This window comes from Sphaeramia orbicularis, chromosome 9, assembly GCF_902148855.1.
Source record: "Sphaeramia orbicularis chromosome 9, fSphaOr1.1, whole genome shotgun sequence".
NCBI lineage: Eukaryota > Metazoa > Chordata > Actinopteri > Kurtiformes > Apogonidae > Sphaeramia > Sphaeramia orbicularis.
In genome coordinates, this window is record NC_043965.1 from 9444910 (window position 1) to 9464685 (window position 19776).

General features: G+C 37.2%; 1 protein-coding gene across 1 annotated transcript in view; it reads right to left on the reverse strand.

The window, feature by feature from the left end:
* Positions 1-14766: 14766 nt before the first annotated feature.
* Positions 14767-19776, reverse strand: part of LOC115425596 (submandibular gland secretory Glx-rich protein CA-like) — a 611393-nt gene continuing 606383 nt past the window's right edge. Inside the window, exon 2 of the mRNA XM_030143231.1 lies at positions 14767-15092. Within this exon, the coding sequence (XP_029999091.1) occupies positions 15002-15092 (91 nt within the window). The 3' untranslated portion in view covers positions 14767-15001. The remainder of the gene's footprint in view (positions 15093-19776) is intronic.

A 19776-nucleotide genomic window follows, 5' to 3' on the forward strand; every position in this document is an offset into this window, starting at 1 on the left:
AGTTGAGTGGTCGTATGGCACCGTTTGAGATGTGTTGTTTTTTTTTTTTTTTGCTAATGCTATGGTCTCAACATCAACTTTTGGCTTTGGTGCTAGTGAATGTTAGCATCTTTGCTAATTAGTGCCCACTGCATCTGCTTAACAGGATCTTTATGTTTTTACTTGATTTAGAAGAAGGCTTTTATGGGGTATTTCTACATCTTCATACTTTATATTTAGTTTATCAGTAATTTATCTGTTCTGTCCAGTTCAGTAGAAAGTAAATAAAGTAATAATTTACATCTGTGCACAGCGGCCTACATGAACTACAGACTAAACATGATTGAAAAACAGACATGCTTTGACTCACCAGACTTCAAAAACCCTTTAACATCCGCTCCAGAACGTCAGAAAAGGAGTTTGTGATTGTTTAAAAAAAAAAAAAAAAAAGTCACCGGTTGATCCATTTGCGTCTCGGATTGGTTTGGACCCGGAACCAGGAAAACTACATCTCCATAGGTTTTGTTTTGTTTTGTTTTTCCCCAACTTTATTAATCAAAATCTGGTTATACATTTCAATCACTTTCGTACAAAAATACTTATTTTTTCCAGACTGAGCAACATTTTCAAACTTAAGAGAACAATATTAATAAAGAACATCATAAAATTAAATAAAATTAAATAAATTAGAATAAAATAAAATAAATAAAATACTACATCTCCCTAGGTTCATAGCGGAAATAAGGTTTCGCTGTGATTCTTTTCAGGATTCTGATTGGTTAATGGTACTCGATGGTCTCACCACACTGCCATCTACAGGTCTGGCATGCATTTGACAGTGTAGCTATATGGGGCCGTGTAAACGAAGATTTTTCTGAAAACAATCAAGTCTGCAAGAGGTTTTTGTTTGGAATCGGAGAGAGGGGGAAATATCCGTTTTCTAAAATACTCAGCTACATGTAAACATAGCCTTAGGTCACATACAAGGTTATTATCGTTAATGAAAACTAACGAAATGATGAAAACTAGAATTGTAAAAACGTTTTCGTTAACTGAAATAAATAAAAACTATAAATAAAAGAAAAAAACGATAACTAACTGAAACTGTATTGTGTGCTTACAAAACTAACTAAAACGGATAAAAGTTATGGATAAAATTCCCTTCGTTTTCATCTTTGTCAGTGTCGGATTGATATAAAATCGATTTATGTCCCTCAAGCAATTTTAGCTGCTGGCACCATATGATATTTAACGGTCCGTCACTTCTCGTCACTTGTCGTTTATAGTTGTCTTCTCATCCCCACTCTACCTGGAAACATGGAGACTAAAGCTGGAAGAAACCAGCAGAGTCTTGTCTGGGATTTACTTGAATTCGACGATGAAGAAGATAAAAGATATGAAAAAACTAAAACTAAACCAAAACTAAGCATTTAGAAAATAATGAAAACTAATAAAAACTAGCAAACCTGCTCTAAAAATGAATTAAAACTAACTGAATTAGAGAAAAAAAAAGTCAAAACTAAATAAAACTAAACTATAATGAAAAATCCAAAACTATTCGAACATTGGTCACACAGTCTTGCTGTTTTTTTTTTTTTTTTTCCATTTGAGCAGTTAAATTATGGACAAAAAGTGTGTTGTAACACAAGCGCTATTGAACATGTACTGAGTAAAATATTGCTGAAAATTGATTAGTACCGCCTTACAGTACTGGGTTCGAACAAAAAGTAATCCGTTACTGTAATGCATTGCTTTTTTAACACGTTAGTCCCAACACTGAATACTAGTACCTTTATGCACAAAGTAATAAAGTACAAATACTTGGTTACTGTAATTATGAGTGTCCAATATCTGTTCTTTTTTTGAGTATTTGTTTTTCTGACAACCTTTTCCTTTTACTCCTTACACAAATATCTGTACTTTTTACCTCTGACAGTTTTGAAAAACTCTAGGTTCAATGCATTTATGGAGAATCATCAAATGTTTTTGTAGTTTTTTGTTGTTTTTTTTTTTTTTTAAATCACTCAGCATGTTCAGATCAATCAAACTGGTTTCAAAATTGAATGGATGAAACAATAAGATGAGATGTCCTCTTCTCACGCAATAGATGAAAAGAGGAGTAATTGATTACCAGTGATTAAAATGGTGCAAATTACAATGAGAGGATGGGACACAGATGGGACAGATGACATTACTGGTGAATTTTCTTGCAAAAGATACAATAAGATTAAAACACAGGAAAAAAAAAAAAAAGATTAAGATGTAGCAAAAGACAAAACAAGACGAAAACATCATAGAGGATGTGACAAGAAAAAACTGCTGCAAAAGACCCGACAAAGTGAAAATACTGTGAAAAATCAAACAAGAAAAAAATAACGGTAAGTGTAAAGCAGGTGTGTCCAAACTTTTTGTCCAGAGGGCCAGATCTGATAATGTGGACATTGCCAGGGGCCAGTGGTCCCTTCAGACATTTTTTAAACAGTAAAAATTACATATAAATGCGCTGTTCTACAACAATTTTATTTTCATTGTCACAATATTGTTTTTTTAAATGGCAATGTAACCAAATCTAAGCCACTCAGGTGTGAACAAATAGAAAAAAAAAAAAAAAAAAACAATTCTGCCTTCCTTTCACATCTGGAGTCAGATAACATAGAACAAACTGTACAGCGTATCTTAAACATCCAAGTTGATAAAAATCTTAACCCCACATTCATTTTAAACATGACTTATATGAGTAATCATTACTCATATATTACTCAGTAATGTAAAGTCTGTTAACGTTTAAGATTAAAACAAATGACTCTTACTCTTTGAAAAAAACATTCAGAAAGTAATATTTTGTGTCACATCTATAAGTACATAACACCAGCAGTTAGAGGCAACTAACCTGGCAACTTGGTAGCCTGCCTTGGTGGCGAATTCATTGAACTCCCAGGTTCACATGAAAAGTCACTGTTGTGAGTTTAAAGCAGCTTGAATTTGCTTCACTTTTTCGGAACGCTTACTCCCTGCTAGCTTGTCGTATGCGTTAGCATGTTTTGTCTGCTCGTGTCTCTTTACATTGAATTCCTTAAACAAGACAACAGTCTCTTGACAAATTAGGCAAACATAATTGCCTCAATTTTCAGTGAAAAAAAATTGTAATTCCCATCTCTCCTGGAAGCGGCGGCCCTCACTGTCAACTTTCGTTTTTTTATTTACAGGTGCCGTGGTTAGAAATTAGCGAAAAAGGGTTCACGGTGAGGTCACAGAGCCAGATAGAGTTAGAGTGGTGCTGCCACCATGAGGTGAAAGGAGAAACTGCATTTTGAACCTTTTAGGATTCATGTACTCGGTTCAACAGTCCAAGCGGGCCATAAATAATACATTACAAAACTGAAGCTGTGGGCCGTATAAAATCTGACCGCGGGCCGTGATTGGCCCCCGGGCCGGACTTTGGGCATGCCTGGTGTAAAGGATGTCTATTCATTAATTTTATTTTACTGAACTGGGTTATTATTCAACAACATGAAACTGACAAAAGATGCAAAATGACACAAATGAAAAAACAAAAAGATGAAAGTAGAAGCACTCGGAGAGCGCAGACCTCCGCCAAGGCTGATCAGTGGCCCCCCCCCGTGGGCCCCCCCCACCCCCGATCACCACCAAAATTTAATCATTTCTTCCTTATCCCATTTCCAACAAACCCTGAAAATTTCATCCAAATCTGTCCATAACTTTTTGAGTTATGTTGCACACTAACGGACAGACAAACGTGCCCCCCCCCGTGGGCCCCCCCACCCCCGATCACCACCAAAATTTAATCATTTCTTCCTTATCCCATTTCCAACAAACCCTGAAAATTTCATCCAAATCTATCCATAACTTTTTGAGTTATGTTGCACACTAACGGACAGACAAACAAACAAACAGACAAACAAACAAACAAACCCTGGCAAAAACATAACCTCCTTGGCGGAGGTAATGAAAATGGTGAGGAAAAAAAAAAAGTGCAAAGCATTATTTTCATAGCGAGACAGTCTCACTCACTGCTCTGTGTTTTGCCCCCCCATTACACAGGCGGTGGGAGGTGCACTGAGCATGCTCAGATGTCTATGGCAGTTTTTGTCAAATGGGGGTACACGTACACATACCCCCAGGGGTACTTGGAAGAAGCCCAGAGGGTACTTGAATTTTTTTTTTTTTTTTTTTTTTTTAAATACATTAAATAAGTCATCATGTACTGAATGCAAAATAAAGAATGAGAATTCATGCTGAAATATAAAACACAATAAATACATTTATGTAGTAAAATTGACATTTCAATGCTTTTAAAAACATCAATGCCCCCCTAAGCTTTGGTAACATTTTAAGAACAATTCTATTTAAATTATTCAAGATGAGTTTATTTGAGTAATTAAGTAATTATTTTTTGTTGATGGAAGGTTCATTTCTTCATTAAGAATCGATTTGTTTATTTTTCTTATCAATGAAAGAGGGCAGTTTATATTTTGCACACAAAATTTACCTTAAAGATTTGTTATTTTTAATATATTACAGTTAAATACATGCTGTTTTGAAAATAAAAGCAGACACCTTTTTCATAGGAACAAATTTCGCCCCATTATTTTTTCTTTTGATCAAAAAAGCTGAACAGTAGAGGGTATTTAACTAAAAAATAAAGTATATTTGAGGGGGTACTCCACTGTAAAAAGTTTGAGAATCACTGGTCTATGGAAAGCACAAGGTCTATTCTATCAGCATGTTTTTGAAATTTTACTTATTGAGCAAATGGTTGAATTTTATGAATATTTAAAACAAATCAAACATATGGAATGAGCACCACAGACACATTAGGGGTTAAAGGGTTAGTAGTCTTGGCAGCCAGTGGAAATATTACCTACTGTAGGGTTTATATACATTTCAGAAAACTTAGAATTCAAGTTTTTGCTTAATGTTAACCAACAGGGCTTTTATACATAAATGAAAAGTATCAAAACTGCTACAAAGCGTGGAAGTTCTTATAGGGCCCAGACTTTTACATTTTTACTGCAATAAAGAAGTTGAACAAGTACATCCATATTTAAGTATAGTTGTGTGTGTGTGTGTGTGTGTGTGTGTGTGTGTGTACATTTGCCGCCTCTAGACTTGATACTTGTCATTAAATGTAAGTCACCACTGTTTCACTTGTTAAAGACTTAAAAGCTTCTTGTCCAAAGTTGCTGTCCTGTTGGTGCAGCCGCCATGTTGAAACGATTGCCAATAAGTATTAGATTACAAACCAAATAAGTGCTAAACAGCAGGTAATTTGATCTGTATCTGTGTTGAAGCCCATGGCGTCAGTCGGCCTGGACCACTTAACGGCGAACAAATAGATGAGATTCCAACCATGCTTCCTTATTCACTAAACGGATTAGTGCTGGTCTTCTACCTAAACATTCAGCTACCATCATAAATATGAACACTCCTGGGCAGAGGTGAAGGAAACTCCTCAGAGTCCAGTTTAAAAGACCCACAGCTATATTTGTCCTAACGTCCATATGTTTTTTTTTTGTCTTTCCTAAGTGATTTATCACCATTTATTATAATATTATCCTCTCCATTTTGCATTTTTCAGTGTAAATCATGTATATTCCTATACTTAATTCACAGATCATGTAGATGTTTATAAAAGCTCAGTGTAAATTCAGAGGTTATTATATTACAACAGAAAAAAATGAGGTAAAAGAGACCCATTCAGCAAAATGTAAAAACAGGTGTCTCCATCCACTGTCACTGATCCAATTCTGGTGAATCTTAGGTGATTTATTGCCATTTATTATTTCATAATCCTCTGTATTTTGCGTTTCTTCCATGAACATCGTGTATTTTCCTATATTTAATTCACAGATTGTGTAAATGTTCAGAAAAGCTCAGATTAAAGTTGATGGTTATTTTATCAAAAACAGAGAAAACTGAAGAAAAAGTGACTTTTTCAGCAAAATCTATCACTAACTGAACATAAACCCAGTGTTTCCATTCACTGTCATTGATCCAATTCCATGGGTTTTACTGGTGAATCAATGTTGTAGAAGATGACAGTGTTTCCACGGTAACTACGGAGCCTCTAAATGTCCAAATGGGTCATATCTGATGACCATGAAAAGATGACAAACTGCATTTTACACCAGTTGTTTACATGGACTGATAGGATTAGTGGTTCAACAGGTATTAAACAGTTTATATCAGATGGATGTTTGGGTCTTCATGGGTTAAAAACAAAATGACGTCGCAGTGAATTCAAATCAACATTAATTAAATATACTATATATTATAAATATTTGTACCTCTTCTCACGAAATGATTAAGACAATATAATTTACTCTTGATCGATCAAGTGTAATCACTGATTTTTGATGCATATAAATAGAAATAAAAAGGAATGCGTCTGAAAACATAATTATTCCAGTGCAGTCCATTGTATTGGTAGGATTAGTGCAGTGTTTTTCAACCTTGGGGTCACCTGAAATTTCTAGTAATTGATTAAAAAAAAAAAAAAATACTAATAAAAAGTATATGGTGAGTTGACAAAGACAATCCCAATCCATAAAAGACATAACAAACTGTGAAGCTGAAATTGAAGCACGGTGGTACTATTCATCTGTCAAATGTTCATTGTGGTCATTTTCAGATGCTGCAGCTCTTTCATAATTCATAGTTTGAGTTCTTGTTTGTTCAGTATTAATTGTCAGCCTTGTAAATCCAAGCTGGACTGACTGTACGTATCCTGACCAAGGAAAATAAAAGTCTCACTTTGTGCAGTAATCTACACCTGGCTTTTCTGCCTCCGTCCATAATAATATACATTATATAGACTAAATGTTGTCTAAAATTAATGTTTATTTGAAACATAGTAGAGCAAATTATTACATGATTTAATACAAATTAATTTTAGCAAAAAAAAAAAAAAAAATCTGTTTTGAATGTCTGGGGTCACCAGAAATTTGTGATGTTAAAATGGGGTCATGAGCCAAAGAAGGTTGGGAACCACTGTCTTATAGTGTCAAAGTAGTCCAGTCTTAGTATTGATTATGGGTCTTTAAATGAGTCTTTAAAACTAAAACTAGAAGCACTCGGAGAGCGCAGACCTCCGCCAAGGCTGATCAGTGGCCCCCCCCCATGGGCCCCCCCACGCCAAGGAGGTTATGTTTTTGACAGGGTTTGTTTGTTTGTTTGTCTGTCTGTCTGTCTGTTTGTCTGTCCGTTAGTGTGCAACATAACTCAAAAAGTTATGGACAGATTTTGATGAAATTTTCTGGTCTGCGCCCCCCCCGTGGGCCCCCCCACCCCCGATCACCACCAAAATTTAATCATTTCTTCCTTATCCCATTTCCAACAAACCCTGAAAATTTCATCAAAATCTGTCAGGATCAGATACCTGATAGAATGTGTCCATGTACCACATGTACAGGCACAGGAGGGTGATGCAGATGACAGCTGACCCTTTGATCACCTCCATCGTCGTCGAATCAGTGTATGTGTGGGGCAGGGGGTCTTCAGTCACTCGCCAGTGACCAGGCAAAGGATAAGTGTATATGAGACGTCACTGGGGTCGTTACCACCGCTAGGTTTCAACCAGTGAGTCTTGTGTGTGTGTGGGTGCGTGATGCAGCTGTGTCCAGCTCCGGTGTCCAGTCGTCCAGTCTACGCTGTCGATTGATGCTCCGGCCCGTCCTAAAAAGTAAATTTTTCCACCACAGTATAGAAAGTGGTTTTACTGGAACTAATGCTTGTTTACACAGTCTATTCTAACAGCTCACCTTTTCCTTCCATCCTGACAGGAACAATCCCCTCATCACTACTGGCTCCTGGCTCTGCTTCTGACACTAAAGCACAGTTTAAAAATGCTCAGAATTCTCAGCACAAATCTTCTATTTTCAAAGCCTTGGTGTCAGTTTCATTCATGTAGTACTGAATCCTGGAGCATCTCAGAGCACCTTTCATATTGAACAGACCTACACCATACTCTCCATTGAAGCCTATTTATTCTATTTATTATTCTATTTATTAATATATTCTATTTATTCATCTTCCCTCTATGAGCAGTCCTACCTGCCCACTCTGGACTTGTGGGCTCATGGCTGGTGTCTGCTGCTGGATCTGCCTTCTGACTCTGAGGAGCTACAAAACAAAGTTTCCCAGTTCTGTGGCGTCGCATCATACTATTATTTAAAATGCATAACGTTATGTTCCACGCCACAATGCCACACAATTCACTGACTCAATAATTAACTAGCTTGAAAGGTGGTTTACCCGGTTCATCGTCCTCATTAGTTGTTTCCAACCGGGAGATCGTTTTTGTGAAAAAGTTGCCGCTTTTGTCACATTTGGCTGCATTTGCTTCAAGAGCTTTCCTCTTTTTAATTCTTGTCTTCTCCACACCACCGTTGTTCTTTCTATTATCCATGTTTCAAACAGCAAACACAGCTGACCATCCACAGCCTACAGAGCACAGATGGTATATGCTCCACAGCTACAGTGTAGAGCTACTAACCATATGCAATGACAGATTACACTAGGTCACGGTATGTCTGCAAAAAAGACGAAGAAAAAAAAAAAAAACAGTTTGCTAGCAGCGCGGCACCGAGCCGTGGTACCGAAAGTGAGCCACCGGCGGTGTCGGTGCCTCAATATGCACTCCCTGTCTGTCCAAAAAAGGCCACTCCTTTGACCCCCTAGGGCCATTTGAGCCGTAATGTAAATGTACAGAAGGATGTTTACCCACAACCATCATGTTAGCTCTCCTCTGCACCGCTTCCAACTGCCTCTGCCCCACTAAACTAAGCTCAGTTGTCAACAGCCCTCTTGAAAGCACACACTTTAGACTGAAGTCGACACTAAACATACGCTGTGTGTACATTTCAATAAATATGACCACATATAAAACACTACTCGCCAACAGTCGTGTAGCTAACGTAAGTGGTAGCTTAAGCTAACCTTAGCACCGACAGATTCATGTTGCTCGGTGCTAATAGCATAGAACAGCTTGGCTCTGTGAAAACAGTGCATAAAGTCATTCTGAATAACGTTGCATAAGATTCAATTCATCCTTACCTTGTACAGAGTGGTCCAAAGCAGCATTATTCTGAGTCCCAGCGAAAAACTGTCCAAGTGCAGCTGAGCTTTTCCCTCCTAAAGCAGGAGTGTTTCAGAAGTCAGCCTGACCCACATATGTTAGGAGGAAGAACACAATTCAACTGTTGTATACGTTATGAATTAAACTAAACTGTGCTGTATATGCCAAGTACATATTTGAAAAGTGAAGCACCCTCCCTTTGCCCTTTTTTCAGTGTGTTTCCATTTGTTTCTGTTTCCTTCCTTCTGGAGGTTCAACTGACGGGAAAACCCGTCCGTTAACAGAAGACCAAATCACTCTATTCTAAAAGTAATTCACTGGAACTGAATACTAAGTCCTGTTCCTAACAGAGGTTCAAAAACTCACAGTTTGAGTGAAAAAAGCAGAGTTGGGTCAGGCCGTCTTCAGCAGCTTTTCCATGGGTACACACAGTAAACACACGGGCTGTTCTCCACAAGAGCCCACAAGCTCCTACACCCTTTTCCGTCCTTCTACTGTAGAAGGTTCGGCCGGTTTTTCCACCGGCAGAAAAACAGAGGATCCCTGTACAAAACATGTACAAATGACTGAATATGGGAATCCCTGTGGCGGTGCATCCAGGAAGGCTATAACTACAGCTGCACAATTAATCAAAACTTAAACTTACAAGAAATACTGCTTTGATATTTACCCTAAAAATTATTGACAACTTGGCATTTATGTCAGTCACAATATATCAAATAACAAAATGTCAAGTTCCACAAGCTGTAGATGTGTCCTGATATTTTTATGTCTATTTAAAAAAAAGGAAAAAGATAGAAAAGAATTATTTAATATAATTGTAAATTTAATATAATTATAAATGTAATGTAAATGTAAATATAATATAATTATAAATTTAATATAATATAATCACAAATTTAATATAATTATAAATTTAATATAATTATAAATTTAATATAATATAATTACAAATTTAATATAATTATAAATTTAGTATAATATAATTTATTTGGTTTAAAATACCTCCCATGCATTCATCCATTCACCCCTATTAAGGCGTCTGTACAGCATAAAAAAAAGAAAAAAAGCATTCTCTCTTATTCTAGAATGTGGATGACGTAAATTTGACGTCAGCCAAGCCACACCCAAAAGGGCAACACGCCAGCGCAGCGACCCTCACCCATGCTCACCCATCCACGCACGCACGCACAACCCCTACTTGGAGTCGACACGCCTCCAGGGCCGGATGAGTTCTGTTTCCCTACCAACCAAGCCTCAACAGAACCCATTGGCCCCGCCCCCTTCGGCGTATGCTCCTGGGGACGTACTGGCACGCACTCCCCCCCGTGGCCCCCCAAAGCCACGCCTTGCCAGCCCAGCCCGCACAGCACTGGACCAGGGATGATTACGTTCTTCCAGACGTGGGCGGAGCCTACCTCCCGACCACCCCCTCGGTAGGACCGTTGGCCCCACGCCCTTCCGCTCGCACCCTGAGCACCATGCCGACCAGGTGACGCAGCGTAGCTTGCATTGCCACAGTGCTAATGCCAGTACGCCTGACCATAGGGGTTCCCACCTGGACTCGTACCCACAACATTCGCTTCGCGAGACATGAGCTTAAACCACTGAACCAACGTGCTGCCCCACCCATAGTCAGCTCGACACTGTATTTAACCCTTATACAAATTACGTCACGCCTCACCCCTCCCACCTCCAAAATGTGTTCTAAAAGAACGTTCTAAAAAAAAAAAAAAAAAAAAAAAAAAAAAGAACGCTCTAAAAAAAAAAAAAAAACACTATTGACAGCCTGCCTTGGAAATGAGTAAACGCCTCAAATCAAGTCAAATAAAGATAATAATAAATAAAAATAAATAAAATAAATAAAGATTAAAGTAGCCAATCGCAGAAGAGCCTTTCTAGCCAATCAGAGGCAAGGGTCCGTGCAAATTCATGTCTGCAAACGGGAGGAAATACCGGATTTAGACCACAGAAACTTTCTCATTTTCATCAACACTTACTTTTATGTTGGTCCTCCATAACTTTTCCCCTCACAAATGTTATACCGGGTGTCCCATAAGCCTCCATACATAGGAAAAATAAACGTTTCTTGACATAAACCATTTTGATTTCTACAATATGCTCTGTATGACTGCCATTTTGTCGGGAACACATTTCAATGCGTGTCCTCCACTGCTGAACAACTAGAAAGAAGAAATAGAAAGAAATACATGTTAGAACCATGGAATGGATTATGTCTCCTATGTATGGAGACTTATGGGACACCCTGTATATGGAATAACCGGAATATATGTTTCAAACGTAAGTGGTTTTTAAAGAATTGGGTTGATTACTGAACACTGCTTGTCTGTCAGTTGTTTAACAGGGAAGGTCACTTATTGACTTACAGTGAATTTTGGTTGGAATATAAAACTCTGGTACTCCCTAGAGAATATGCAGTTGTGTTTGATGCATCTTCTACTATTAGTCCTTCAACAACCATTAGCCCTCAAACTGCACAATCAGAATTATACACAGGAAATTTACATCCATTCTTGAGTAAAAAAAAACAACTAATAATCAATGCATTAGAGAAGTGATTCAAAGGGATACAATTTGTAAGCCAGCTTCCATCTTTTTTTTTGGAGTAATTTATATTCTGATGTGGAATGGGAAAAGGTATGGTTATTACCAAGGAAGTGTTTCATTTCCAATAAAGTGACAGAGGTGTCTTTAAAAGTGTTCCATAGGTGTTATCCAACTAATTCAGCTCTGATTAAGTAGAAGATCAGTGTCGACCCTTTCTGCTCATTTTGTCATAATTCAGATGAAACATTAACTCATTTGTTTTGGGAATGTGCCTTTTCTTCAACTTTTTGGTGTGGTATCTTTTTTTTTTTTTTTTAAATAGAAAGCTGGATATTTCTTTTAACTTCAAAATTGAAGATATTTTATTTGGTTTCTTTATTACTAATTTGCCTGTTCGGAAATAGTTTTTTTTTAATCTCATTTCCTTATTAGCTAAATTTCATATACATACAAGCAAGTCTGCCGATCAGAAACCCAGCTCTGTGGTCTTTAAATCTTATTTGAAATCCTATCTAGACACACTTAACTTTTGCACTAACCCTAAAGCTGTGAAGACTAAAGCCTTATGAGAAGAATTTAAGTTGTAATTTATTTTTTTCTCTTTGTTTATTCCTTTACTTTTATTTACTTACCTATTTGTGTAATTGTATTTAATTTCTTCCTGCCTCACCTCAAGCATTATATTTTCTTTCTCCATGGCATGTTCTGGCCTATGTGTATATGGTATTTTGTAAGTAAAGTATGAAAAAAAGGAGAAAAATGAAAAAAATAAAGAAATAAAAATTTAAAAATTCAAAAAAAAAAAAAAAAAAAAAAATATATATATATATATATATATATATATATATATATATATATATATATATATATATATATATATACACACACACACACACACACACACATATATATACAAAAGTGTCTTTCATTTTGAGGTCAAGAGTCAACGAATAACCCTACACCAAACCTAATGCCGCTGGAATAAACCTACCTTTTACACGACTGTAACCGAATATTTCATATTAGTTTGGGCTTTGATCCAAGTTTGTGACCGGTGCGGTGCTTCTGTTTGGCTACAATAATGGTTTACGAGGGCCTTAAGCTCTGCCTGCTGGCTCAAAGGAGTCACAACATCAACTCAACATTTTCAGTATAAAAAAAAAAATAATAATGGAAAAACACATTTACAACAGCCTTGAACTAAATAATTCAGGCTTTTATGTACATTACAATAAACAGCATTAGATTTAAGTTCAAATTAGAAATATTATTGCATCTTTTTTAAAACAAACATCTGACTGGGTTTGAATTCATGTTTTGACACTTCAATCTAATGGTATGATTGTTCATTTCCATATTTTGAAGTTTAACATGAGACTGAACTCCAACATAATTAGTTTACTATTTCAACAAAAACTTCCAAAGGCAATAATTAAATCAGTGGTATCTGGTGGCAAATATTTGATCCACAAGCACCAGGCTCATTGATTCCAAAGTAATTAACTGTACAATAAATATACAATAGATGTAAACCATGTGAAAAACCAAAAATGTAGGACATACCTCCACAGAAAGTCATTTAATTCAATCAAAATCTTGCAATGAGAAAAAAAATAAATAAAAAAATGTAGTATCCAATTTGTACATGTCTGCTCCATAAACTACTGGGTTCATCCATGGCCAACGCTCTACGCTTCATCCAGGTTTCATGAATATTTGTGCAGTGGATATTCAGAGAAATAAATTAACAAGCAACTGGAGGAGAGAAAATAACATCTTCAGAGGACTTAACAAAAACATGGCAGACAAAAACAGATTTAACATGAATAAAACATGATGATGGGCGACTCGGTGGTGCAGTGGTTAGCACTGGTGCCTCACAGACAGAAGGTCCTGGGTTCCATTCCAACACCGTCGATGGGGGGTGGGACCTTTCTGTGTGGAGTTTACCTGTTCTCCCCGTGTCTGCGTGGGTTCTCTCCAGGTACTCCGGCTTCCTCCCACCATCCAAACACATGCACCGATAGGTTAACTGGTTCATCTAAATTGCCCACAGGTGTGAATGTGACAGTGACTGTTTGTCTCTATATGTTCAGCCCTGCAATGAACTGGACACTTGTCCAGGGTGTACCCCGCCTTCGCCCCCATGTAGCTGGGATAGGCTCCAGTGACCCTAGTGAGGATAAAGCAGGTTCAGAAAATGAATGAATGAAAACATTATGATGGGCAATGAAGGCCACAATTTCATCTCATTTATATTCAGGAATGAATATAAGCAAAATTTAGCAAAATTGTGTAAAAGTTATTCTTAAAGCAGCGAGCTAATAATTAAAAACCATTTCACGATACAGTCTGAAACCACAGACGTCAACAGGGTAACTGCTGATCCAACTAAATAATCTCCTACAGTGCTGTGTAAAAAGTTGGATATTAAATTGTATCACCAAAAGATATGACACAATTAAAGAAAAGCAGTTTCTGTGAATTACAGGCTTGTTATTTTAACCAGAATAAAAGCCAGGGATTGTAGCTTTGTCCTCCGTGAAGCTGTGGCAGCAGCTCAGTCAATGTGAAACCGCAGAGAAGTTGTTCATCTGTTTGACTTTTCCTTCAGTTCATCAGCATGAGCTTCTCCTCGCAGACAGATGGGAAAGCACCACATTCCTCTTTATCCGCCTTCGAGCGACTTTTAAAAACTCACTTTTATAAACAAGCATTTCATTAAATCAGGACAGTGTGGTGTGTGTGCATATATTTGCGTATGGAGGTTTGTTTACATCTATATTGTGTCTGTGTGTTACTGTATTCAGTGTTGGTTATGGGTCTGTCTTAGGGGTTGTTTGTGACATATGTGGCCATGGTGTTTGTTCAGTGTGTGTTGCTTGTGCCAGAAAGTTAGTATCTGCATGTTGAAACTGTTTTCTTATTCTTGTCTTTCCTATTTGTTCTTATCCATGTCTCCTTTATGTGAAGCACTTTGTAACATGTTGTTTTAAAAAGTGTTATATAAATAAAGCTTGACTTACTTACTTACTACAGTGTTGACCATTCAAACAAAACAGACACTATTGTGGTTGCATGTCATGTCAGTTTAACCAGTCCAGATCATCGTCTTCGTCGTCGTCACTCAACAGCAGGGCAGGCAGGTGAAGAATTCAAGCTTTGAACACAAACAAGAGAGAAAAAAGAAATCAAATATGAGTAATGTATGAGGAAAGATCTGGTACAACGCTGTCTGACTGAACACATAAGACGGAACACAAGGCAGGGGTCGGGTTTGAAGCGGTGTTTCCCACCAAATCTGAGAGCTCAGTCTGGACTGTACAGATGGTTTCTGACCAATTCCTCCTTCTCTTCCTATTCGCTGGCCAGCGCAGGGGGTTTGGCAGGAGTTCTGGTCTGGAAAAATGGCCCCTCTCCATTTTCCTCACCCATTCCCCCAGTCAGACTGAGAGAACAGTAAAAGAAGAAGGGACGACAGAGACAGAGACATGAAGCGAAGGAGGGGGGGTTAGAAAGGCAGTTAGAAACACATGCAGAGAACAGAGCGGAGGGAGAAGATTCAACATTCCTTTTATTGTCACTGTATACACAGAGCATACACAATGAAATTCTGGTGTGCTTGTTAAAAACGAGTCAGTGTATCTTTTGGTAATTGGATTTTCTTTTCAGAAACAAAAGAAAAACTAGTGGGTAATTGATTTTCATTTTAAAATAGACAAATTAAAATTGAATTTCAAGGTGTTTTTCTTTTTCAGTGTCAAAACAGAGAAACCAAATTTAAAAAACAGATTTTCATTTTCTTTCTAGTAACAAAAAAGAAAGTCCAGAAGTGTCTAACGATATTAATTTTCCTAATTTCATTGTACACATAATGACAATAAAGGCTACTCTATTCTATTCTATTCGTTCATCTGGCTGTTTCTAATCTGTCTGTACATTTCAAATCCAGCAAAACATCAGTTTCACATCAGTTGCTCCTTTACTGTACTGTATCTTGGTTGCTTCCCAGACAAACTGGATTCAGACAATGTTTATCTCCTAAAGATTCTGTTGACATCAGCTAAAAGAGTCACAGCAAAATGTTGGCTACAGAAAGAGCCACCCGCAACAGGCTTTTTTATTTCTATCGCAGAAAACATTTGACTGATGGAACAGCTGACTTTTACCCTGCGGCTCCAGGAGGAGCCCTGAAAAAGGCACTGGAGAAAATGGACAGACTTTACAAACAGTGGCAGTACTAGTTAATAAAAGCATTTGATGTTGTATGCATGTTTGATGTTATAATCGCCATATCTAGACCTCAATTTCATGTTCTTGTTTTGTAAAACTAAAATGTTTACAAAAGTGTCAAAAAAAAAACAAACCACAAAAACAAACAAAAAAAACCACCAAAAACATTTTTGGGTTTGTGCTCACCGTTAACATAAAGCCTGGATGGACCTTGGCAGCGGTCACTTGTTTCTGATGGCTCAGATACAGAAGCAGTTTGTACACTAAATCAAAAGAGGAAAATGAGTGTTTTTCATTATTTATAGGTTCTTATAATAGTATTTTACTGGTCTGACCCACTTTAGATTGAACTGACTTAAAATGACTTTAACATCATTGATTGTTCATGTCTTCAGTATAATTTTTGCATTTCACACATTGATCCCAGAGGCCGGACTAGACCCTTCAGCGGGCCAGGTTTGGCCCCCGGGCTGCATGTTTGACACCTGCGCACTAATCTATCAATACATGTAGAGGAACTGAAGTAGTTGGATCAGTGACAGTGGATGGAGACATTTGGTTTATGTTCAGTTCATGATATATTTTGCTGGAAAAGTCACATTTTCCTTGTTTTTTTTCCTGATTTAATCTAATAAGGTTTGAATTTACTCTGAGCTTTTATGAACATCTACATGAATTAAATGTAGGAAAATACTTGCTTTACACTGAAAAATGCAGAGGATAATGTTTTAATAAATGGTGATGAATCACTGAGGAAAGGTTAAATGTAAATGAAATTGATGACAGAATTACTTTCTTTGTGTTCCTTTTAAATTTAAGGCTGAGATAATTAATATATAATTAATATTCTCTAGTGGGAAAGTGATTGTTTTGAAGTGATTGTGGGTCCTGGTCTGTGGTTCTGGCCTTTGATTCTGATCTGTAGTCCTGTTGTGGGGTTCCAGTCTGTGCTCTGTGACCTGGTCCTGGTCCTCTGTGGTTTCTCCTCCAGATTGAGGCTCTGAAACTCTTCTCTCAGGCTGAACTGGTTTCCTGGTTCCTGAAACACAGAAACAGCAGCAGAAAACTCAGCGTCCACGTAAGTAAAAGAAACTAAGGCAGCCAAAACCAAAGACACATTCATACAGTTACACAAAAGAAGACTGACTGCAGGGTCAGTGGTAGCTCACAGGAACAAACTGTTTATCCCACCCCCTTTAATACAACACTAATTAGGTCAATACAAGAAGTCTACACACAAATATGTGTGTGTATATTATTTATATATATATATATATATATATATATATATATATATATATACACATATATACACACACACACACAATTTTTTTTGCTTAATTCAAGCAAAACAAATCTGCCAATGGACCAAGTGAAAATTATCTTGTTCAGATTTCTTGAAGTCAGATTTTCCAGATCTATTGTCTATAAATCAGTTCTTCTATCTGACTGAAAAGTTCCTCTTCAGGTGATTCTGTCTGATTTTCAGTGGGATCAGATATTTGAACTAGAAATGAGACAAATACATGTGGACAGATGTAGATTTTAGCAGTGCACTACATAGAAACCCATATAAATACAGTTGGCTATAATCCATAATCATATGCATTGTTCCTTCTAATTTACACTATATGACTATTTCAATGATCTTTTTATATATCCCACAACTCTATTAGTTTATATAAAATATGATCTATACCTACACACTTCCATGTTCTGCTGTAATATTCACCGGTGTCATTAGATTTAATGGTTAGTGTTTGTTTCCACCACCGTTTCAACGCGCTGGTTTTCTGCGCCTCGTCGTGACGCTGCATTCACAACCTGCGGGAAAAAACTGGAAAAGACCGAAGATGAGGCTTCGATTCGGTTTTCTGCCCCTTTAACAAAATACTTGTGCATTTACGGTCGTATTTACAAAAAGAGAAAAAAAAAATCTTCTCTAATTTCTCATTTTCTTTAACCTAACAGCCGAGCACTTAAAGAAGAAAAGTCAGCAAAAAGATTAAAATAAGTATAATAAACAAAAGAAACATTAAATCAGATTGTAAAAGCATGAAAAGAGACAGGATTAAAGCAGCGTTCTGACCTTAAGCCTAAAGCTGCAGTTCAGTTCAGCTCCACAGGTAACATCTGGAGAGGATGCTGCATGAAAACACATCTGCTAAAATCCTAGTTTTATACAGAAACTGATCGTAAAGTTACAGATTACAACTGAAGCTTTGGATCATCATCATCATCATCAAATCCTTCTGAAAACCACCGTCACGACAGTTTGATCAGACTTTAACACGTAAAACCATATGTTCTGCATCTGTTGAATCTTATTTTTGTGTATTAACAGTAAACTGATTCCTGCATAAAAAAGTACAAACATACAGTTTTACTACACAAATACATACCAGATGAGGAAACTAAGAGGATACAGGCAACAACGGTTCCAAAGCAACTAGGCTGTGAGACACCTACACCTCTCTCCTCTCCTTCCCCTCCCCTGCAGCAGAAGTCATACACATGCTTACTAACCCAGATTCTTCGTCTGCATATCAGCTGTCTACACTGACGTCACACACCTACCCACACACACACACTCACATGTTTTAAACAGTTGTCAATGATATCTTTAGGGGTTTTTTTGGTAAACAACTTCTTGGTAGATTTAGAGCTACAAGTTTAGTTTTATTGGGAACAGGGGGTTTTACTCTGATGAAAACTATCTGACAAACCCATCCTTTCTAAAGTAGCCAGTGGTGAAACAGTCCAAGTGTATTTCACTGAACCAATGTTGTGTTCACTGTCAGACATTTTTTTTTTTTACACATACATTTTGTTTTCAACGGCATGCCACCCTTGAAAGAAAAAAAAAAAAAATCTCTGGCCAGAGATCTTATGGTTAACCTGCATACATGCACCTCATGTTTCAACAGTTCATCCCCCCTCAGTTCAACACTGTTCACAGAATCCACTTCCTCACAGTCTCTTGTGCGTCCTCGTTCACAGAGCTCATACGACTTAGATCCATAGCATGCCAAGCCTTTTGGATCACTGACTGGCAGCCCTCACCATCAGTTTCCATTCTTCCTTTATATTTCTGCCAGAGAGACAAAAAAAAAAAAAAAAAAAAAAAAAAAAAACAGGTTTCATTCAATATTGTACACATTAATAGATCCATGCCATCCTTGGTGGTCATTCTGTGTACAACTGCATCCAGTACATAGGTACCATGTATGTCAGATTAAAAATTAATAATTGCCCTCCAATCCATATTGCCCCTAAAATCTGATTATCACCCAAAATGTTTGATCCTCTCAGACCAGGGATTAAAGCAAAAAATTTTTCATCTGACTGAAAATTTTCTTCTGGTCAAAATCATTGGCCACTATTAAAAATGATGCAATACAATACTACAATAGCGTACAAGTTTATATAGTCAAATTTGGCAATACTGTAAAACACACTGAATGGGAGAGTGTACAGATGTAGAAGATTAGTAACATGGATAGAAAAAATGTCATGAGTGGTATTGGTGGGGGGTCTGGGGGTCCTCCCCCAGAAAATTTTTAAAGCTTCAGGTCAATTTTGGTGCTCTCTGGTTAATTTTAAAGGGTATGAAAACCTTTGAAGCAAGTGAAAATAACTAGAAGAAAACCTTACTGCAAAAAATGAGTGAAAAACTTTTTATTGAACAATTTAGGAACTCCTAAAACATAACTCCAACTCCAACAGCACATGAATTTTGGGGAAAATGTCTGTGTAAATGTAACCCTAACCAACTAATCTTCAGTTTCTCAGATTGATGGTGGATCAGGCTTTTTACCACTGGAATCCTACAGAATTTCTTGTGGCAAACTACGCACATGCACACACCAGGCAGCTTCATTTTTTTGCACCATGATCCA